The sequence below is a fragment of the Falco rusticolus genome, chromosome 4 (genome assembly GCF_015220075.1).
Source record: "Falco rusticolus isolate bFalRus1 chromosome 4, bFalRus1.pri, whole genome shotgun sequence".
Classification (NCBI taxonomy): domain Eukaryota; kingdom Metazoa; phylum Chordata; class Aves; order Falconiformes; family Falconidae; genus Falco; species Falco rusticolus.
This window is the reverse complement of record NC_051190.1, coordinates 80,323,157-80,346,293: the sequence shown is the minus strand read 5'-3', so window position 1 is coordinate 80,346,293 and position 23,137 is coordinate 80,323,157. Positions and strand designations below refer to the sequence as shown.

The window sequence follows — 23,137 nt, the reverse complement described above, 5'->3', positions numbered from 1 at the left end:
GTTTGAGGGAGGCTAAGTGTTTGATAGAGTGAAGCCAGAGCTGCCAAGTGTTTTGTGCTTCCTGGGACATGACTGCACCTGGCAGCTCCAGGGCACCCAGCTGAGCTCACCCATGTTCAGCTGGGCTGCGGGAATGGGCTGCGGGAATGGCCTACAGCCACATTCTCTCACTGCTGGGAATATTCTGTCTTGGTGGAGAGATCTGCTGCTGGTGCAGTACTGGCCTCAGGTGTTCACCAAAGCATGCTGTCTGGTGGTGTCATATGCCTCATCACCCTCAGACGCTGAGACATGTCCTAAAAACCATCAAAAGCCACTTGCTTCCTCCCAGATGCCTCCCTTAGTGGCCGGGCCACCACAGCTCCCACTGTGCCACTGCCCTTCCTCACAAATCATCATCTGAAAGCTGTGCTTTTAAGAACTGTATTTATAAACAGACATGTAAACTCATTAAATATGCATAAGATAACTCTTCAGGTTTTCTTAAATAGCTGGGATTGGTAATTAATTGAGAAGAGTGGGCTGAAGGCCAAGCAGAGATGGAAAATATGTTTCTGCAAGGATTTAACTCAAAACTTTTAACTTAAAAACTCAAGGAAGTGTAAACAAACAAATGAAAAAAATTCCGTAGAAAATCAGAGCTGCCTGAGTTGGATTGCGGCCAGGGTGACATAACCCTTTGCTGCCCCAATGGCATAGGTAAGGTAAAAAGTTGTCATTAGCTGGAGAGTACTGTAGCGGCATATGTGTAAGTATTGTGAAGTTCTGCTTCATAAAACCAGGTGCATCTACTCTGTATATTCAACCCTGTGTTAATGTAATAGCAAATGGGTAGCAGAAGGTAGAAGCTACAGAAGTACTAGTAATCCATCCCGCACATCAGGCTGACCGATCTCAGAGGTCTTATCTCGGTGTGGCCAGAACTGCTCTGCTTATTTATAAAGGGGCATACATGCCTCTGTGGCTCCACTATTGAAGAAATGTACGGTCAGCTCTAATGAAAAGTATTCGTCTTACAACTTACACAGATTGACCGAATACTACTCATAACAGCACTTTGTGTCAGAATATGAAAATACTGTTTGTTTCTGCTGAAACTAATTGTATTCCAGATGTTTTATATACATTCCAAGCATTATACTTTTGTGTACTGATAATAGTTGTTTGACAACATATTTTGCAGATAAATACATAGGAAACCTTGCTTCTCTTTCCCTGTAGTGTATCACAGATGGATTAAATGGGGCTGTAACTCCCCTGGGTTTTTAAAAATGCACTGCCTTAGTTCAGATGCTCTGGCTGCATCATTGCCTCGCTACTAAAACTGTCTGGCTCAGTCTGGCATACTGGATGCAAAGCCCTGCTAGATTAAACTGATAGCTTTCCTTAAAATCTCTTTATGGATTGTTAATCACCAAAACAGAGACTATTACATATTGCAAATATTTACTGGACTGCAAGTGCTGTCTTGCCTGGATAATCTGGTAGATTTGAAAGGCAATGGTGAGCAGCTATTCTGAATTAAGAACGAGGTAAGTTGTAGTAACTGTAATAAGAGTTTTGACTTACCTAATTAAAAGGCTTGTCTTTCAGCTTGGCAGAAATCTCCCTCCCTGGAGTTGCCGTGAAGATTTCAGGATTTTCTCTTAAAATGATGATTTTTAAATGACAGGAAAGATGATTGAAATGAAAGCTTTGTCTAGAAATACCTTGTATGTGTTGAGTTTCCTTTTTTATGTATGGCGTATGTTGGAACACAGAATACAGTTGGAATTCATGAAAAGCTGTCTGCTTGTACATTCACCTTCCTTCCTCTTTTTTTTTTTTTTTTTTTCCAACAAAGTGATATATATATATGGATCTGTCAAATCTGTTTTATGGACTCTGCCCACTCCATACCCGTGTGCGCACCCCCCCCCCCCTTTTTTTTTTTTAACAGAGTTCTTTTTTTCAGCCCTTAATTGTAGTTTGGTGTTTTGTTACTTACATAAATCGATGTAATAATATTTATGTAACCTCTCTTTTAATTCAGTTGAGTAGCTTGTTTCCTGCCAAAGGATTTGTTTTGAACACTTGCGTCTTACCCTCTCGTCACCCAATGATAAATATACAAAGGAAGTTATTGTGCTAATCTTGTTGGAAAGCATATTTAGCAGGAAATGGTGGCTATATTTAAAGCAGGAAAGGAAAGTGTTAATTGTAACAGGATGTTGGTCAACATAATTACCATACAGAATTAACTTATCGTATAAACTAAATTATTATCAAGGAGGCATCTAAATAGAAGAAAAGCACATTGTGACATAGAGTAAGGTATGTGTTCTGCTACTATAACTCACAGATTGTATGAATGTATTGTGATACTTTGATAGTGTCTCAATGCTCATGTTCACCAAAATGCCTTGAAACTTCCCTTCTTTTAGAAAGTTTGGCATGCACAAAAAACACTTATGTTTGTATTTTTGAAATTATTTAATTTAGCTAAAGTTTTTTCTGTGTTCAAAATTCTGTAGCACAGCCACAGAAGGCACAGTGGATAGTGATCTAATAGGTAGAGATGAGGAAGACAGCAGCTGAGGGATGCTGGCAAGCTGAGGGTAGTTCTAATTTCAACCATATGGTTAAGTGCTCTTGACTCAAAGGTATTCTTTAACCCCATGTGAAGGGAGAACTTTTACAACTTATCTCCTCTGTGCTCTTTCAAAGTATGAAAAATTCTGTCTGACTTAATGAATTTTGAAACATTTTAATTTCCTCAGTTTTCATCACATGTTTATTAGACTTCCATTATGGCTATGGTAGCAATTTGAAATCAAGCACAAAGTAAAGATATTTTATGAAGCTATCATTAATATAAAAATTGTGGTAAAGCAGTATCTCCTAGTCAAAGTCCAACATCTCCAATACACTGCATGTTTAGTTGTCATCTGACAGAGAGTTGCAGGATTGCTGATGCACCAACGTATTTCCAGGCATCCTCCCACTGCCCTTAGATGGGGGTCCTGTGCAACACACTGCAATCTTGCCCGGTGCTGAGGCCCCTTCAGCTCATTCATCATCCTACAAGCCAAGGTAGCCCAGCATCCTCAGAACTGGGCTGTCATTTTTCTGCACTGTTCAATGGACTGGTTAAAACTTACCATTGCAAACTTATTTTTGTGGCTTTTTAATCTTGGATAGCACAAGCATAGGCCTTGCACTTTTCCTGTGCTGATTTCCTGATTCAGAGTCTGTGCCAGCTCCTACTAACATTGTCAATGGGGCTATTCCAGTAATTGTTTTGGTTGGAGAGCATAGGAGTCGTCCTCAATTAAGCTCATTTTCAGCAGATGAACCATTTATTTGCTGGTGTTCTAATTGTTTTTTGTTTACATGACCTGCAGTTATGGTGTCATTACAATATGGGCATGAAACGTCGAGATTACAAAATTACTTTGATCTTTGCGAAATAAGTAAAAGGCAGTGTAACAGTGGCAGGACATACTCCTAGAAATTTGAGCTTCAAGTTTTCTGTGACTACCCATCTCTCCTACTTTGCATTTGTAGCTGGAGAGCTATGTGTTTAATGAACTATCAGTCTAACCAGCTACATGTGTTGAAGGTCTGGAAGCAATTTCCTTTTCAAACCTTTTTCTTTTTTTAACCTTTGGTAATGGACTATGAGTTAGATATAGTTGCATGAATAGCTAAAGGACTTGTAAATGTAATCTTCAGTAATATTTAGTGTTGGTTATTCTATTACCACTGTGGCCAAAGTGGATGAAAGTGAGAAACTGGGAAGTCTTGTGCCTGTGGAACAAGGGAGCTCTTGAGGATTTATGAGAATAGAGCTCATTATTTGGTTGTCTTCATGGGTGAAGATTCAGAGGCTAATTCAGAGGTTAGATTACAACTAACCCTGGAAGACCCTGTTTGAAGTGGGAGGCATTCAACAAAGAGGTTGAATTTACCTCAAAAACGTGCTTTTTAATGTAGTGAAACTATATTCTGCCACTTTCAAATTAAAGGCATGTCTGGAATGTGTATTTTATGAAACTCAAAGGGGTTTTATCCAATTACTTCAACATATTATTTTATACTTTAATTTTATGAATAGTGATTTAAATATGTTTCCTTACAGTTTTAACATCATAGAATTTTATGGTAATGAGAGGATCAGTAAGTGTTTCTTAGGTACAAGTTGTAATTCCAGTACTGTACTTCACATATTTTAGTTTGCTCCAGTATGAATTTATGTGTATATTAATCTTTGAGCTATTTCTTCCAAAACGATTTACTTCCTGACTGCACCTGCCCTTAAAATATCGGATATGTCATTTCTCATTCAAAATCTGGTAGTATTCTATGTATTTGGAAGCTTTAGCATAGTGTTTGGCTTTCTTTTTTAAATAAAAAAGAGCAACACAGTGATTGCTTTCCAATACTGCAGAAAAAAGTGTAATATGTGAGTCTTCTTTTAAACATTATCCCAGCCATATTTGCTGAAATCTGTTGTTGCTTATTGTTACAGTAATGTAAGTCTAATGCATGTTTAGGAGGAAGACAATAAGGGCCTCTTCTGCATCTTCTCTGAGAAGAAAATTTGCTCTGAAGTGTTGAGCCTATTATTGTTACTGTTTACTGAACTAGACAGTAATCAGCATTATTGCTAGTTCCATTACGCTAGTTCTTATTAAGTTCACATACATTTTCATAAATTCTAAGACGTGACTTGTTCACTATCAATAGTATCACTGAATTAGAAGAAATAATAATAGATCATAGTTGCAAGTATGAATTGTGTGGTCCAAACCAATTGTCAGTATTGTTACACTCATTTTGATAAAAAAAAATGAAGTGTATTTTTACAGAAGTTTATCGTTAAGCAAATATCACCATTTGGAACAAAAAAGACAAAAATAAAGTAACAGTACACTGTGGGAAATGTGACATTAAACTTCAGTTACTTTCATGTAACATTTTAACCCTAGGTTGGGGATTATATTAGCCCCATTAATATTAAAGGCTTTATCATACATCAGTCAGCCACTTGTAATGTTGCCTCTTTTAGGTAACTACAAAACCAAATACCTTTCTATTTTATCTTTCCCTCTTTTTTACTGTTAGTTAATTGTTTCAAATATGGAAAAAACACAGTTTTAGAAGGGTAGGAGAGTGGTACATTGGACCAAACCTGGTGAGTGGGAAAGCGAACAATGGAGGCATGTTTTCATTAGATTAGAAATATTATTCTTTGGAACTCAAGGTGCAAATTGTGCTGTGCCATAATGTTCTTTTCAAACACACAAGATAAAATTTGCATATCTAAATTGGATCAGCTTGAATGGGTTTCCCTGCTGTCTCATCCCCTCAGCTGCAATCTTTCTGAAATGGCCTGCAGGTGGATCCAAATAGTAATTTTTAAGCCTATTTTTAAGAGCATCTTTAAAATAAATATTTTTCTTTTAGTCTTAAATTGATTTCTTGCAGAGAACATCAGCAAAAATTCCTCTATGCCTCATCTGAATATAATCTACATGATAATTGGAGGTTTAAATTTAATTCTGTTTACACTGACTTTAAGGATAACAATTTCAACTGGCTCAATAAAATCACAATTGTTTCATAGTGTGAAAATAGTATTAGTTTTTTATTAGGTTTTCTTTCCTTTTTTTTTTTATAATGAAACATCTCAGAAGTATGTGTAATATCTTTATGATAAATATGACAAGTTTTGCCACCCAGAGCGAGTCGGGGAAAGACCCTGCAAACAATCTTGTTCTAAATTTCTGGAGTTTTATTCTTTTATTTTCTTTTTTTTTTCTTCTTTTTTTTTTTTTTTTTGTTAAAGGAAAGCTCACTGATACTATACTAAGGGGAGTATTTCTACAGTGTCTTTCCGTAGATATACTTTGATGTATGTAGCAAAAGTGTAGCACGGTTTTAAGGTATAACGGCTTCTGTACGTGACTCAAGGCAACAAGGAATGGATGACCTCAAGCATATGCCGGTTCATCCATCGTTTACTGGCTATGCATGGATTTCAACAGCGCAAAATTTCCCTGCCAGAACAAGGAGCATGCGGTGGAGGAAGTTCTCGGGCTCTGCGTAACCCACACGCAGCGGCAAGAGAGCGTGCGACACCGAGGGGGGCTGGGCCGGCCCCTGTCCAAGGTGCTGGGGCGACAGCGGGTGTCAGCGCCCTGGGCCGTGCCGACCCGCTGCGGGGGCTGGCCGGGCCGCCGGGGCCGCGGGCTTCCCTAGCGCACCGCGTATAGCAGGGCTCTGTTCTGGGGGGGGGCTGGGGTTTGGTTTGCTTCTGGGTTCTGGGTGTTGGTTGGGGTGTTTTCTTTTTCATTTCCTATTTTTTTTTCTTTTTTTTCTTCTGATTATTATTAGTTTGGTGGGTTGTTTTTTTTGTTTGGTGGTTGGTGGTTCTTTTTTTTTTTTGTTTGTTTGTTTGTTTTTTAACTTCCCATCTAGTATATGTAGAATGTTAGGAAAAAGTGAAATTTGGTTTCGTAGCTTTATGTAGGGATGGGTAAAACTCAATAATAGCAACTACTTATCAGCTTACCTGCTGGCCTTAACTCAGACTGGTGTTTCTGTTCCTTTGCCTAGAAGATTTGAAGGCTCCATTCAGTTCTATATATAGTTCTGATTTATGTATTGATGGAGTTTGTTTCTCTTGTTCTTGCCAAAGCAATTTGAATTTCTATGAGAATAAGCCAGAATTACTAATGTATCCCACAATGACGATACATATCAGAAAACAAAACTGTTCCTAATTAGTATTTCTGGATGCAATATTAACATTGCATGCTTTTTTTGAAGATCACAGTAACTGTCATCTTCCATCTCAGTGAGATTCAAGGTGGTTGACCTAGAGTCCGATGACTATATCTAACCCTTGGAGCCTAATCTTTGCTGTTGCCACAGTAAAAGATTTATAATACTACTTTTGCAAAACCACCTTAAATATCATTGGGGGTAAGGAATAAGAGAGATCTATTCTACTGGCTGTTCTTTGACTGCAAGATTGGTTCTTTTTCTTTAGGCTTTTAGGGAATACAGTAAGGTCTAAATGTTATTTTTATGATGTGAACATAAAATGCCAGCGTTTCTGCCTGTGTTGTGATGGGGAGGGGGGAGTTGAACATTAGGCAATGTGGTGCTGCTGCACTCAGTTTATTAGTGAACCGAGCAAGGAAGGACGGGCTGTGTCAGGGAGAGCTCCTCGCACATGCAGACACACACAAAACACATAAACATCTTGAAAGTTAACTGACATGTGCCCCGGCGAGCACTGCAGTGGTTTGGCACAGCTGAGCCAGGGCAGGGGCAGAATGCAGCACTCGCTCTGACCAGTCACAGTGTCGGGCTTTGGGCAACAGACTGGTGACAGCCCACACCGCTGCCACCTCGGGCACTCTGCAAGGTGTCGGACCTCTGTGCAACCAGTGTTCCCCCACTGTGTGTACGTGTGTGTTAGCCAGGCAGCCACAGACTGCCGGTCTGATCAGCCCACGATGGTATCAAGGTGCACTTTTACAAATGTTTCAGGTGTTCTTCTCCTGTCACTTGTTAATCCATGGCCTGTATTGATGTTCATAATATTTTAACGTAATTGCACGTTTTCAGAGGTCATGTTATGGACACTATGTTGTAATTCTAAAAATAAATGAGTAGAATAATTTTGTGTGAGAGTGTAACTGTTGGGCTTCGTTTATACGATACCTACATATGTTGAGATATGTTTACCAAACTGTAGGTGGGGTGTTTGTCCTTTTATGGGAAGTCTTAGGCAGAAAATAATTACTTTAATAATTTTTAATGAAATTCCATGCTATTGCCTTTCTGGTTAACCCTTAGTCTTTTAAGCTGCATTTACTGCTTATAATAATGCCCAAGTGTTTCAGTATAGCAGACATCACACTTGTGCCAAGTGTCCTTTCTCATCCTCTTTTAGATCTGTTGAAAGTATTTACCATCAGATAGAACATGGTTTATTAGTTCATTAGGGAAATAAGGGTAGAGAAAAGTTAATTAAACATGAAATAGTTGCTTTTCTGTAAGACAAGAAATACCTTGAAAATTTACAAATACTCTTTGTTAAAAAGCATTTGTGTTCTTTGCAAAGAAATCATTTGTTCTGCCATAGTGAAGCTAATTATTCTCAACATACACTAGCTATGTCAAATTGCAAAATGAACATCAGATTTTGTGTGTTGTAGGAATTAAAATGCCATCAGTTGAGTTAATGAAGAGCATACGACAAATATGATCTCATTTTTGCAGTGCAGTTAAAGTGAAAGCCATTTAAAGAACTGTTGCAAAAATCATAATTTAAGGGGGAAAACAAGCAATAAAGCAAATGTTTACTGTCTATTTTAATTACTTTGTGCTTAGAGGTATGCATTAGGTTTATTTATTGTTTGATTTCAAATTCTTTCTTGTAATGGTTTAAGAATACAGTGGCTAATGATCCATTCTGAAATCAAATGAATACAGTCTTCTGTATTCCATTATATGAAGCCAAAAAAACCCTCATTTGAGATTATTTCATTATGGTATCATCTGAAGATCACTACTTGAATTTGCAGGTTAACATAATGTGAAAGAGAGTATGAAACACAGAAGAGAAAGTTCTTGCACTTTTTTTTTCAAATGAGGAAAAAAAAGACACTGGGTTTCTGATTTATGTTCTGAAGATGTGAATGCAATGAAAATGACATTCCCCTATTCATATTTTAATTATTTTTCTTTTGTAGAATTTCTTACAAAGATAACACTACCAGAAATCTTTTCTGTAACAGATTAAAACTTTCTTTAAACTTTCCTAATGCTTGGTGAAAATAAGTTCTGTCCTGACTGAAGACAATAGCAATTTTTCTTTTGCATATATGTAAGAGAAATAGGAAGATTTGTTTTCCTCCTTTCCTCTAAAGATGCAAGATACGTTGTTCTTCCCTTTGTCAAAACTCTGTATACACCTAGGAAACCTAGGACATGAAGTCAGAAGTCTTGACTCTTAACAGAGGCTAGGAACCGTCAGTGTACTTCACCAGTCCTTTCAGAAGTGAAAATTAAATCTTGGGAGCTTAGAAGAAACCCTGCCTAACTGCCTATACCCAAAACAAGACATTTTTTAATTAAAAATCATTGTAGTCAAATACCTCAATATAGTTAAGTTTTATTATAATTATTATTATTATTTTAAAATATCCTGATTCACAATATTGGCAAGCAAGCAAGCATTTTGTTGGCTGCCAGTCAGCCGGTTATGGGCAGAGAGAGGGGGTTTGGTGTAGGCATATGCTCATTTTAAGGGTTTGACCTAATGGAGTTCTCTGAATCCTACAGTGTAGTACTTTGCTATGTCAACCCTGTAACTTTATAGGAGAATAATTTATTGAATTGTACTCGAGCCTGAGTGAGGTGCAGTGTACCCTGCTATTTAGCAAGTTTCAGTATTTAAGATGTATTCAAAGACCATATAACATTAATATTTTTCCTTTAGATAAGTGCATGTACTAAATAAGATATGGGCAAACTCCTACATATGTTATAATTAAGACTGTATATCTGTAGGAAGAAGGAAGAACTGAAATGATCTGGAGTTTAATGTGCAATTATCCTCCAAGGTCTCCAAAGCAAGTTGGTTTTGATCATTTTCTAGTAGTTTTGAGAGGAGGCAGAATATATTTTTTTTCTTCATCTTTCTGTAAAATTCTGAATTAATTGGTTTTGTAGTTGATATAAAAACAACTTTTGGAAACATTGAAAATATCTCCTAGCGTCAATATGTGCGATGGAGACATTAACGTTGGAGCATATGTAGAAGTATCTGCAGGCAATGGGTGGAGTTTGGCCTACTGGTGAGGGTATTTTAGCCACATATTACAAAAATTGCCGTTTTCCTTTCACTATGAGGAGTATCTCAGAAGAATAAGCTTTTGCTTTGGTGCCAAAACAACAGCCAGACAAAGATAGGTGTATTGTATCTGTACTTATATAGAGGTGCTAAGAGAATTTGAGTAAATCGTGTTGATATTTTGTTTGTAAAAGTGATAAAGGCAATATGTATATTGAAAAAGCATTAAGATGAAAGAATCAAGAATTTTTTCTTTATCCTATTGTTATATGTAGGAAACAAGTTCTTATGTAAAATTTTACTTCTGCTTTATGCATGACCTACCTTCCCCCCGCCCCCGGTAGAACGTAGAACATTTGTCTCTTTACCTGAATCCAGGTTGTTATTTTACCTGAACTCAGTGCCGTTCAAACATTTCTATTGTGGTTTCAAAGTCATGTTTCTTTTTTTTTTTTTTTTTTTTTTTTTTTTTTTTTTTTTTTTTTTTTTTCAAGGCTGCCCACCCCACTTAATGGGTGTAGATTGAATTTCCCTGTCCCAGGGAAGTCAGACTCCATTCATCTAGCTGGATGGTAACAACTGAGCTCAATGTTGATGTAGAGACCACTGCTCTGCAAGCTTCCACACTATTTCAGTAATAGTGCAGTCACTGAGAAAACTCCTTCTGCTTTTGAACTCCTCCATACTATTCTTCCTTCAGCGAACAGTATATCAAAGTAAGTTGTCATATATTCTACAGAGAGTATATAGATGCAGTTGTCAGTTATTTAGACCAAGGTTAGTTTTAAGTCTCATGGGAAAAACCTGGGGAAGTAACAGAGCTGCCACTAGCAGTTAATTGGAAAGCTTTTTCTCTCATTTTCAGATACACTAATATAATAGTGATTGGAGAAAACTGGCAGTAATGTCTTTTGTCACCATAGGGAAGAACAATAGTGCCAATTTAATGAATTTTTTTCCTGTCCTGAAAGTGTCACATCACCTTAAGCTTGGTTTGATCCCCCTAGTGAAGCTCTAATTTTAATGCTAATGCTGATAATTTAGAGAAGATTTTTCAGCAGCACACAGAATATGTGAAGTGCATTGTGATCTGTTTGCAGAAAATCCAATTATATGTGGTTGTGATGTCATTTATCTCAGTGCATAGATTTGGTTATTTGCTTTTTGCCACAGAAATATTGGTACAGGAGTAGAGGACTGGATGGTGCCGCAACAGCAGAGGAAGAAAAGTCAGCACTTAAGAAAATGGGAGGTTTGTTAATACAAATCAGCATGGAACTAATTGTCCTTGTGGTTTGAAATGATATCATGTTTCCATTAATATGAGATTAGAATTAATTAATTTTGTTGCCTGCCTTATTTAGATTTAGGTTTTACATTGTGGTTTGCTACAGAGTTGACTTCAATGACAGTGACCTATAATTTTCAACAGGAAGATTGGTCAGTAGGAACACATTTCCCTTCCACCCCCCAGTTAAAGCAGGTACCGTATAATGAAAGTATAACAGATGGAACACACTTGTGAATCTTTCATATAAAATTAGACGGTGAAGGATTTATTTTCAGATATTCTTTTCTGTGCTGTACCTTTTATTACAACCTAAAATTCTGCAATATATGAGTATTAATGATATAATATAGTTCTGTCTTAGGGCTTGGTTAGTTAGCAAATCACAGTTGAACCTTGATCATTAATTTAATATAGTTTAAATCTCACTTTATCTTACCTCATATCAGGATGGTGTGAGATCCATTAATCTGTTTCCTGAAGTTATACTCTTCTTCTTTATTCATCTGTTGAAGTCAGCACAAAACACACAGCTGTACTTTTGGCCAGGTAGGCTAGAACTCTTAACAAATCATTAAAAGCTGTTTTCAGCTTTATTGTGTTTGTCACAACTACTGAGCCTATTGGTTTCTGGAAACCATTAAATGTATTGGTTAAGTTAAAAAAACCACATTTGAAACAACAACTCACTAAAAGCAGCCTTGTTTAATTTTCTTATTAATTTGTATTACTTAACTAATTTGAGAATTGATAACAGAACGAGTGATTTATGGCTTGAAAAAGAAGACCAACATTTCCTTCTTGAGAATGGAAATTGGCTTGTCAGACATTTAGATGAAGAATGATCAATCAATAGGATTTTAATAAGGAGAAGGTTTAAAATTGACTGAAGGTGGCTTTTGTTTAAGGTGATTTGGTTTGTGCAAATTACTAAGCTCTCCCTGGAGAGGATTTTCAAAGGCAATAATGGGCACTGATTTTCTTTATTTATTCCATTCTCTTTCTGTTTCCCTTGCCAGGGATTTCAGTACTTACCCCTTCATTGTGTCTTTGAAACCTACCTGCCTGCTTTTCAGGTCCTGTAAATTATTCTACTTATTTGCATTTAAAACTATCAGTTTTAACTGCTGTTTTTCTGCAGTGAGCATCTTGTCTGGATTCCTTTTGGTTTCCTGTCAGAAAATCTAGTATAATGGGCTTGGTGATAGAAAACTGGTTCTACGGGCACCTGATCACCTGGGTTGGTTTTCTCCATTAGTGAAGTTTGTATTGGACTTCCTGAAAGTCAGATAACTAAAGTTAGATTAAAAAAGCTCCGTTCTTTGTGCAGTCTTAATCACATAGGTAGATCCATGCCAAATGTGTTAGAAGAGTAAACGGTAAATAGCACACCCACACCAATTCTGTTTGTCACTACTTCCTCACAGTATTTTTTTTCCCTCCACTTAGGTTTCTTTTCCTGATTTCAGTCTGTTGTCTTAGCTTTTCCTATCACTTAATCTTTCCCAGGCTTTCTAGTCTAGTGACTTAGAGACCAGATTTATGTTCCAGTCTCACTTTTGTACCCAATCTTAGTTTTTTTCCCCCCTCAGCACTCCGTAAGCAAGTGCATACTGGCAGCACAATTCCAGAAAAGGTTCTAATTGTGTGCAGACTTCTTTTTGGAGATTATGATAAGAGCACATTGATTGCTCCAAACACAAGAAAAGTTGAAGTTTCTTCCCCAAAACAGACATTACCAAAAGCTTTTCAGTGAAAAGTTCACCACTTTCCTCACACACATTTTTTTTCCCCTTTTTTATTAACACAGAAAAGTAATGATTGTCTCTCTTCTTCATTGAAATGACAGGGACCACAATGGACATAGGTTTTGTGTGTTTTTCTCTTTCTTTTTTTTTGTCTTTATCTGTGAAGCTATTATGAACCTGCAAATTTTGCAGTTTTAAGAAAATGAGAAGTGTAATTGAGAGAGTCAGGGTAGATGCAGACCTCGCTACAAACCCTAACCCTAATTAGTATTTTGCTTGTGAATTTTGTGTGTGATTAGAATTATCCTGTGCGTATAGTCTCTGCAACAGAAATTTCAAATAGAAGGACTTAACACCAGCTTGCTCAGATATGTTCAGTATGTTCACATATTCAGAAGCTGATGGGAGTATTAACACTGTTGGCTTTCCAATGAAAAACGCATACTGTTTTTTCCTGCTATACAGCAAGTTCCACCAGAGGCTACTAAACAGATCTCTAAATAGATAAGGAAATGTTAAGAGCTTGAATTCTCAATAGGGATGAGAATTCCTGATAGGGAACTATCATGGACACTTGCAGCCAGTGCTGATCTTTGGAAAGGTTCTGCTTCATGCAGTCAGCTTTGAAGCCAGTCAGTGTAATCTGTGCAGAAAGGACAATGTTCCTTGAGAGAGCCTGAAGCCAGAAGGTAGATTTAGCTGATTTGATCTGACCTTCTGCAGTTCTTGGGCCATTACGTTTCACAAAGGTATTGATCTATTTAGCCCAGTAGCCTTTCCTTGGTTAAAATGTGTCTCCAAGTCAAAACTAACATTTTTCTTGAAGACAGGCAAAGATGGTAAATACACTCTTTCACTGGGTAGTTTGATCTCGGTTGAGGCTAGGTGACCTCCTTGATAAATTCATTGACATCTTACTTGAATTCCTTTAGCTTTACCTTCCAGCAGGCAGTTTGATGTACTTCCTGGTCACACCTTTACCATGTTCTTCCTACAAAGAATAGTTTCCGTGAATGTTCCATGCTGAGAGTATTGATTGTTGCCTGCCAAAGGGATCTAAAAAAAATGCAGTAGCCGGGTGTTAAAGCAAACTGAGAGAACTACTGAAATACAGCAGTAGAGATTTAAAAAAAAAAATACCTTTTTTTGCAACTGAAAAGAGCCACCCTTTACCAATGAAAGAATGGCTAGGAAAACTTCTAGGTTTAGCCTAGATTAAAAAAGAAAACAACCAAACACACACTCACTAATCAAACAAACAGATGATACATCTGTCCACGAATTCCTAACTTACCACAATAAAAACAAAGCTTTTGTAAAGTCAGAACTAGATGAGATCCAGGTGTTTGCTGCTTGTACATTCATACAAGTAGAATCTTCATTCTTTTTTTGAAAATAACTTTTTCTTGCTGCAAAGATTTTTGAAGTAATTGAGAAACAGTGAAGAGTTTAACTGTATGTTATTAACATATTCTAGTGATTTTGTATGTGTAATGCTTTCTTAGCTCTGCACAACTCACATAAATAACTCTTGAAGTTCCTGATTTGTCCTCCAAATCTATTTTCCCCCCAAATGATACAAATTTAACAAACAGGAGTTGTGACACTTCTAGAGTTTGCTCAGTTACTCCGGTAAAAGCGAAAATAACTGTACTAATTGTATGAAAGAGGCAGAAATTTGCTGGGGTTTTTTGTTTGTTTGTTTTTGTGTGTGGGTTTTTTTTTTTTATAATTACAACTTTGAAAAGAGAATATGGCATAATATCACTCCTTGAAAGGATGAAATCAAGGTTTCTTACCTGCTATGAAAGAGTAAGAGAAATCCATAAATAGCATAGCATGACATGGTCGAGTGTGACACCTAGAGGCCATATGCTTAGTTTCCCTAAAGAATAACTTTTCAGCTGCATGTTTTGCATGGCACATTTAATTTTGGACTTAAGGAATGGAACTACCAGATTTCAAGAGATGGAGTATATTGCAACACATGATTCTATTTTTTCCCCACAATGTTCACATTTAGGATATTTCTTGTGACTTCCCTGACTAGGCTCACCAGTATTGATATAGAGAAAAATAACAGACCGTTACTGAGTGTGGGAGCCCTACACAGCTTATTCCATCCTGAATTTCTCAAAATCTGGTACAATTCATGCAGGTCTCATCTCAAGAGAATCCTTATGATATACCTGCATCTGTAGTAAAATATCTGCAGGAAAGTCAGGCTTTCACGAAATGTAGAGCTAGAACCTTTTGTGGCCCATGAGTTTATGTTGGTGAATGAAGAAAAAAACCAGCTTTTTTTGAGTTATGTGAGTTGTTAAGATCATGGATTTTGCAAAACAAATGTATGTTTAAGTGAACGTACAACACCTTCATAACTTTTCGAACAGTCACGGGTGTGCAGCCGTAGCACCACAACCCATACAGGCAGTACATCCAAGGGCATCCCAAAATGGTGACTGCACCAGATTAGTATGTTACAAATCCAGAGTGTTTTTCAGAAATGTGTGGTACTGTATTATCCAGTGGGTATTGGCTGTAATAAAATTATAACTCTAGAGCTCTTCTCAGGGAGATAGTTGACTCATTTGTCTTTGGCAGCATTTGTCATTTTCCTACCTAAGTGAAGGGAAAAAGTCTTGGAGATGAATCAAAATGAGCAGAGTTCAGATGAGGATCATACATTTTTCATTTTTTAGAATTTGGGTGATTTTTGTGGTATTCTAGTACTCATGCAGCATAGATGGTTTAGTGGGGTACAGCTGTAGGGTTTGTAAAACTTCTTCTATAGATCTAAAAGAGTGGCCTGAAACTTCTCTAAAGATTTCTGGCCTAGCCAGAGTCTGTGAAATTGAAAGTGGACAAAAGTGATGCTGGACAAACTTCTTCATTAAGTATTGTTGATTCTAGAAACAGATGTGCTGTGCATGTGTTGTATTCTCTGCATGCTCTTTGACTTTACTATATGTAGAAATGCAACATTTTCAGGATGGAAGATAGTATCATCCTGAAGGATAATATGATCCTGAAGAAAATTCGTGGCATTTCCTAAACAGAGAAGGATGCTAGCATGGGACTGCCTGTTGGCAGAGGAATATCAGCAGGATGATTCTGTTTGGCAGGCAGCTTTTCATGACCAGCAGCTAAGAAATTTGTATCTTGTTCACATTTCTCTTTCCAGTAAATAAAAGGTATTGCGTGCTTGTTTTGTCATCTTCTAACTGTTTAGTGCTGGGAAACATGAATAAAGTAATTCCAGTATTTCATGGCTAATTCTACCTCATTTTCATAAAGGTTAGTCATATTTTTCCCTGGAAAACAAAAAGATGCTAACTTGTCAATCACTTGTGTGAGCAGTTTACAGACTCCACAGAGCTGCGTGCCTCAAATAAATAATTGTATCTGAATAAAATCTAATGAGACTCACACGTTAGTGCTCCAAGCTACAGCACTGACACTATTATGTTAGTGATACGGATACTAATGCTGATTGTAGTTTGTTTCTGCGCTTTGTCTAGGGGTTTCTTCTCAGTAGTACTTCACCGTTTCCTTGGGAATGTCTAAGCCAAGAATGACTGATCAATCTTGATCGCTAGGTATGCCTTAGAAGATGGGTTGGCAGCCTGGGCTGGAAGGAGTGGTCACACTAGTAACTGGGAGGGAGGTCCTGCATTCACTGTAGCAAATGGAGAGTGTTGGATGCGCTGGGGTGGGAGAGGCTGCCAGCAGCTCTCTGAGTAAGGCACAATGATAGCAGCTGAAGCCTGCAGTCAGGATACATTGCCTCTTGCATCGAAAGTCTAACTCCTGCAGTTAGATTGGTGTGGGGGTGTCTGTCTGCAAGCATCAGCCTACTCTTTGGCCTGTGGTTTCACTGGTCTGTCCTTGCCCTGGTTAATAGAAGATGTGTCTGTGTACTGCAGAAGTGATCTGGTGTTTGCCAGAAACAGCTCTTCAGGAATCCTTATTTTTTTTCCAGACACATAAATATATTTGCATTATAAATATTCCCTCCATTCTCTCTCTGTGTTGTATTTCTGAACAGTTTTAGAAGCATCATGGCTTCTTACCAAAAGAAAAAAAAGGTGAAATTATTCTTTTGTGATTCATTGATTTTTGACAGAAAAATGGTTCAACTGTAAAAAGTAGTGTGAAATTATTTTATTTTAATCTCTATTTTAGTGGTTTTAAAAGTATGTGGTCCTATCGTTGCATAAATACAAGAAAATATTTGAGTGTTTGTGTATGTGTGCTCATCCTCTCCCATGATACTGCTTTGTTCTGCTGTCAAAAACCACTTTGATTCATTGTGCCAACTACATGGATGATCTGTTCCCTGATGGTGTTTCTGGATGATCTAAGTCACGTACAAAATATTTTCTGAGGCTTTCTTTATACATTCATAAAAATTCTAGGTAGAATCCATTGTATTTAATAACACTGAAAAGGATGCCTTTTCCCTCAGTCTCCCTATAAATTTGACTTTTCCCCTGATGCATAGCTTCAGCTGAAAAGCCAATATCTTTACTCTTAATTTTTCAAAGGAATGTATAACTTGCATAGTTAAAATAAAATATATGCAAGTCAGTAAAGCTATTGCCACAGATTTCCTAATGATCGTAAGATTTTTTTGAGCTCTTGAATTCTTAATCTTATTTTTCATAAATTACAGAGCTGGCATTATTTTTGTTAGGTCAAACATTCTGAAGTTCTACTCCATAGAATGTAAAATAAGGTGCATGTGACTAACAACCCCAAATTTACTTGTTAAATTAGTATAATTCTATAAACTCAGTGACCATTTTTATTTAAAATAATATTCTGTCCAGTTCAACAAAGCAAAGGCTTGAAGGGGTTTCCATGCATTCTAAAGTGAATACAGCATGATGTAGCAGAAGTGAATAAAATGTATTTCCAGAAGTGCTTAGTTCTGCATCAGGATGCTATAAATTTGTTAAGATCATGGCTTTCTATGTATCCCTTATCAACCTATAATCTCCTGATTGTTGCCTGTTTTTCAACAGCTGAGGAACAGTAATCCACACTTGCTTATCTCTCTTAATCACAGCCTCACCGTGCTAGAGCTCCCTGAGCCTTTAATTCCCTCTTAGAGGCGTAACAGAGTGGAAAGTAAACAAAGACGAATTTGCAACCTTCAACATTGCTAATTTGCTCTGATGTCAGAATATTTAAACAGGCAAGGACTTGGGAATTATTTGATCAAGGCTGATTTTAATCTAATGCATGTGAAAAGGCTGAGTCTAGGAAGGTTGTGCAAAATGACAGGCGTCCCAAGAGAGGTTGACTGAAGGTTTCTTTAAACAACAATAGCTCCATCATTTTCAAACTATGGGTCCTGTATTCTTACTGTGTAATTTTTGTAGCTGTTTGCATTTTTAATGAAACTTTTTGAATATGATAGCAGTTTTCTTGAAAATTCCTCTTTTGCTTCCCAGTTTATAGGTGTCCGAAACCTGATCTTTAGGCTTGTTACTGCATCTGTTCACTGGGTAGTGGGTGGGAGAGATAAAGATCCCTGTTTAAAAAGCTTTGTCTCCACTGTTTTTTTTATCATCATGACAGCCTAATGTGTCCTGAATACTTTCATATGTAAAATTCAGTGTATGTTTTAAAAATGATTGATAACTTGATCCTCGAATTATTTTAAATTACACAGTTGACATTTATGCATATATATATGTGTACACACTTGCTGGATAGGAAAGGATGTTATCTTGCATTATATATTACATGCACACTTAATCTAGCATGGAGGTGGTGTGCTTACACATACACACACGCTATCATATACATATATTCATCTGTCCTCACAGCAGATAGCTATATCTTATTACTGAAACAGATTTGATAAATATACAAGGCAAGTTAGTGTGTGTGGGTTCTTTTACCTTTTTTTTTTTTTTTTGCATTTTCTTCCATTTCTCTTCATAAGATCCTGATTGTCTATTTAATGCATGTGTAATCACTTCTTTTTGGTTGTTTGTAAATGGTTAATGCAGTGTACATCTTATTATCAGGACAAATGTCTGATGCTCTTTTAAGTAATTTATATTGCTCTGTTTGTATGACTTGCATTTCTGAAGCATGTGTGATGATGATGATTTCTTCTTAGTATATATCATTTCGGATATTCCAGGGAGAGAGTATCTGGGAAGCCAGCCTTTTGCAGTCAGTCTCGGTGCTGAGATTACAGCATGGGCTATTTGTGCTACTCCTCATCTCTGTTTCTCTCTGTCTCTCACTCTCTCCAGCTGGTGTAAATGACTGCTGCTGCCTCCCAGAGCAAGATAACCTGCTCAGTCAGCTGGAGCCCCCTGCGGACAGCTGTCTCGCTTTTAGCTGATGGAAAACTGCTACTAACAGCTGAATGGAAGAGCGTGGAGCAGCAACCATACTAGCAGCAGTAGCCGCCGCCGCTGCAGCAGCAAGAGCAAGCGAGGACTCTATTGTTCCCTGGTGTTAAACAGTTTTTCCTTCTCAACTGCCATGCATGATAGCAGCAGAGAGGTTTCTAGTCCCCTTCTCCCTGTAAAGAAATTCTGAAAAGGGAAATACTATTTGAAGAAGGTTTTGTGGTCGTGCTGCGGGTTTTGGAGGTGGCAGCAGGCTGCTGGAGGCATGGGGTTGAGCGAGAGGAGCGCTGCTTTCTGCCGTGGTCCAGGGGTTTCTGGCGTGCCAGCCCGGTGCGTGGGAGTTCTTGTGCTTCTGCTGCTGGGAATCTGGGACGCTCGCGCACAAAGTGAATTTCAAACTTCATCGGTGTATTTGTGGAAGACCGGTAAGTAAAGATGCTATGTTAATACGACAGCAGCCTATTTATTTTTTGTTGTAAGTAATAACCTTTTTGTGTACGTGGGGAAAGTTAAATCTAAACTACTAATGTTTACTTGCAGGTTTTATAGGGGAAAAAAAAAATTGGGTCATTTTCCAGGATTCCACCAGCCAAGCAAATACGGCAATTTAAAAAATCCATGTTTGTGACTCTGTGGCACTGTTACTGTGATCTCTTATGTATTTTCTGTGTCTTGTGAGATTTTTGATTTTGTTTAGTAGCTCTGTGTTGGATGTAAATAGCAAAGGTCAGGACATTAGTGCCTGTCCACAATGGGCAGGAACATTTGTTACAATTGGAGTCAGCAACGTTAGCAGTGCTCTAAAAATATTGACTTTTTACAAAGAAAGATGTAATTCATGTCTAATCTCTGTGCTCTGTGCTGACATGTAATATATTCAGTGTGGTAATTGATGGGGAGTTGGGTTTGTTAAATTTAGGTTTGTTGCACGGTATATAGGACGTGTGAAAGCTAATGATGGATTAGGTGAAATAATCCAAGTGATGCCAGATCTCATAACCGAATAGCCAAAGGCAAATAGGCTATGTGGTTTCACCACCACACTAGATAGATAATTTCCTCTACTTTGATACTATTGAGTTACATGTCTGTTTTAAAAATTGCATAGTCATAACAGTGTTTCAACCTTTACTTTGCATTAAACATCAGTGGGGAATTTTCCTGTGTCTATTAATATATTACATTAATTCAGAACTTTAGTAGTGATGAATATGTGCATTTTAGTTGTTTAATACAGTTTTAGTTTGCATTTAAGTAGAGTCAACGTCTCCTTTAGGAAATTTAAAAATTTCAAGCCAGTAAATATTTCATGTTGGCTTTCTTCCCTGTATGTTGCCAGAATAAAACACTGCAAAAAGTAGTAGTTTTTGTATAAAACCTGCTTTTCCATTAAAGAATAACATAGTAGTAAGAGAGAATACAAATTAATCATTTGTCTGAAAAACAACTTGGACAAGACAGTCTCTTTCCTGGATGGAGGGCCCCAGCCTTCTGCCACAGAAGCAGATCAATTTACAATTACAGTGATATCCTGAATTTTTTAAGAGGCTCCATCTATCCGGCAGCTCAGGGAGGAGATTAAAAGGAAATTCATTTAAACAAGAAGACAAGCTTTCCAATAGCACTAGAAAGAGAAATCTGAAGAAAGGAAAATCCTTTGCAACTTTCACTTCCAACTGAAAGATGGGTCACACAGTGACAGTGACCTTTATTTATTTTTTTTTCTTTTGAACCATTGACAAATTCAAAACATTGTTTTCAGTTCCATTACTGGTTTGCAAATGTTCAACACACACTTAAAAAGAGATAAAATGCATGTACAGGTTTATGTAAAAGCACAGAAATAATATAGCATTTCATACAACCTTTTACATTTACCCAAATTTGCTGGGAATCAGTAGAATAAACTTTCCAGTATTTTATTATGTCTCCATTTAACAATTTAATAGGCTGTGTTTTAAAATGTTAAAATAGTAACATAGGTTGAGAGTATTAACAACTCAATTAATAGTTATGAACATGCACTGTCAATTCGATATGGACTGAACTCTGCTTACTTAGCATATAGTGCACGTGCTCTGAAGTCATGTCAGTTAGACCAGCAAGAAGGAAACTGGGTTGGCTTTTGTTTTGTCCCCCTTTTCTCCCTTTCTGGAAAAGACAGCTCTTAAGAAACTTGTGTTTAGAACAGGTATGACCTAATTGTGTTGCTTGATGAAAAGCTAGTTCTTCCCTTCAGCTTTTTTTCTGTGACCTGTCTCCTCTGTTTTGCCTGCAATAAGGAATAGGATAAGCATATTCACTGTACAGTTTTTAATGTAATAACATCAGTGATTTGATGATGACATGACGAAAAACAAGTCAGAGTGGCTCTTTTCAAACAGTGAATGGCAAGATGCAGTGAGTAAGGCAGTGTATCTGTGTTTGGCTTCTAATGAAATCTTCACACCCTTTATTTTAGTAGTTTATTGAGTGGTGTTGCTGTTTCTCCCCTGCTTTTTGTGGTAGGTTCTAGAAAGTGAACTAGGAGAATCACTGGTCAGTGATCTGAAGGAATATCTAGTACAAGGAGTATAAAGTTCAGCTAAAGTACCAGAGGGAATAATACAACTGAACAACTAAGTGGTGAGCTCACCCAGCTCAGATGGTATTTTGCTTTTCCTTCTGTGAGGGAAATGGGTCAGGGGAATGCATGGCTAGGATTGTCTAGAAAACCAGCTTGTTCATATGCCTTTTGGGACCTGTTATGTCCATTTTTTGAGAAACATGCTATTTTTGTATTGAATTTAGTCTGGCATCAGCTTTTGTAAGTGCTATTCATGAATTGCATGTGTCTGGGTTTTATTTCTAAAGATTTTTGAAATAATGTCTTGATGTATGCTACACCACATCTCCTACACTGGTTTACTGCAATGTGTTTTCTTAAGGGTGCCCTTGACAATAATCTGCAGGGGTTATGAGGTCTGAGTTGAGGCATTCTTTCTCCTATAAGGTAACAATAGAGGTATCTAGTACAGTTTCCTTTTTTTGTTTGTTTTGTTTTTTGTTTTGTTAGGGGTTGGTATTTTGTGGAGTTTAGAATTTTGTTGTTTTGGGAGGTGGGGCCGGAGCATTCTTTTAATTCAAATTCCAACTGTTTACTTCCAACCTATGAAAACTTCTCAGGGGTCATGACTTTTCCTGTATATTACCATCCTCCTATCCACTACCATAAAAATCCGAGGTGTTTGTAATACTCGGGTTCATCATTTTGGGGTTTAATTATTTTTGATTCAGCATGGCTAATGTTGTGAATAACCTGCTTGGGGCAGGGAGATTGAACTAAGTGGTCTCCAGAGGTCCCTTCTAATCTCCACCATCTTGTGATACGGATGCCATCACTAAGTCATTCCTACTTCTCCAACTGAAACTGCTTTGAAGTCTTGGCTTTTGTAACTTTTTTGATCTCTTGTGAGAATGAGTATTTGCTGTTGCATATTTATGCTGCACTTATGGTGTGTTTGAGGGACCTTCAGTGTTTTGAATGGTATTTAGGTGAACATAGTTCATCATAGTTACTATTCTTTAAATAAGGTTTCTTAGCAAATGTTCTCATTCCATACCGTGCACACCCTGTGTATGCATTTTTTTTCAGCTATGAATACACAGCTGGTTCATTTTGTTTGGTCACTGGGAAAGCCATCTGGTTTCTTCAACATAAACTAAACCGAAGTCTCCGTCTGTGCAGGATACCTGGCTCTTTACTGCAGGGTGATGAAACAGCTAGATTCCCAGAGCTGAGTCATGGTGTCTGCCTGCTTGATGATTTGAGATAGAGAACAGCAGATTTTAGCAACTCGGAGAGCAGAAGTTGTGGTATTAAGGGGTGGTG

At 37.4% G+C, this 23,137-nt stretch overlaps 1 protein-coding gene and 1 long non-coding RNA gene across 3 annotated transcripts in view; one reads left to right on the top strand and one right to left on the bottom strand.

Moving 5' to 3' along the window:
* Nucleotides 1-1,736, bottom strand: part of LOC119146402 — a 31,390-nt gene extending 29,654 nt beyond the window's left edge. The window contains exon 1 of the long non-coding RNA XR_005103726.1: nucleotides 1,570-1,736. This is a non-coding gene — a long non-coding RNA (uncharacterized LOC119146402). The remainder of the gene's footprint in view (nucleotides 1-1,569) is intronic.
* Nucleotides 1-23,137, top strand: part of THSD7A (thrombospondin type 1 domain containing 7A) — a 287,802-nt gene that overhangs the window by 61,718 nt on the left and 202,947 nt on the right. For both annotated transcript variants that reach the window (XM_037383975.1, XM_037383974.1), the window contains exon 3: nucleotides 19,165-19,691. In XM_037383975.1, coding sequence (XP_037239872.1) covers nucleotides 19,532-19,691 — 160 coding nt within the window. In that variant the 5' untranslated portion in view covers nucleotides 19,165-19,531. The remainder of the gene's footprint in view (nucleotides 1-19,164; nucleotides 19,692-23,137) is intronic.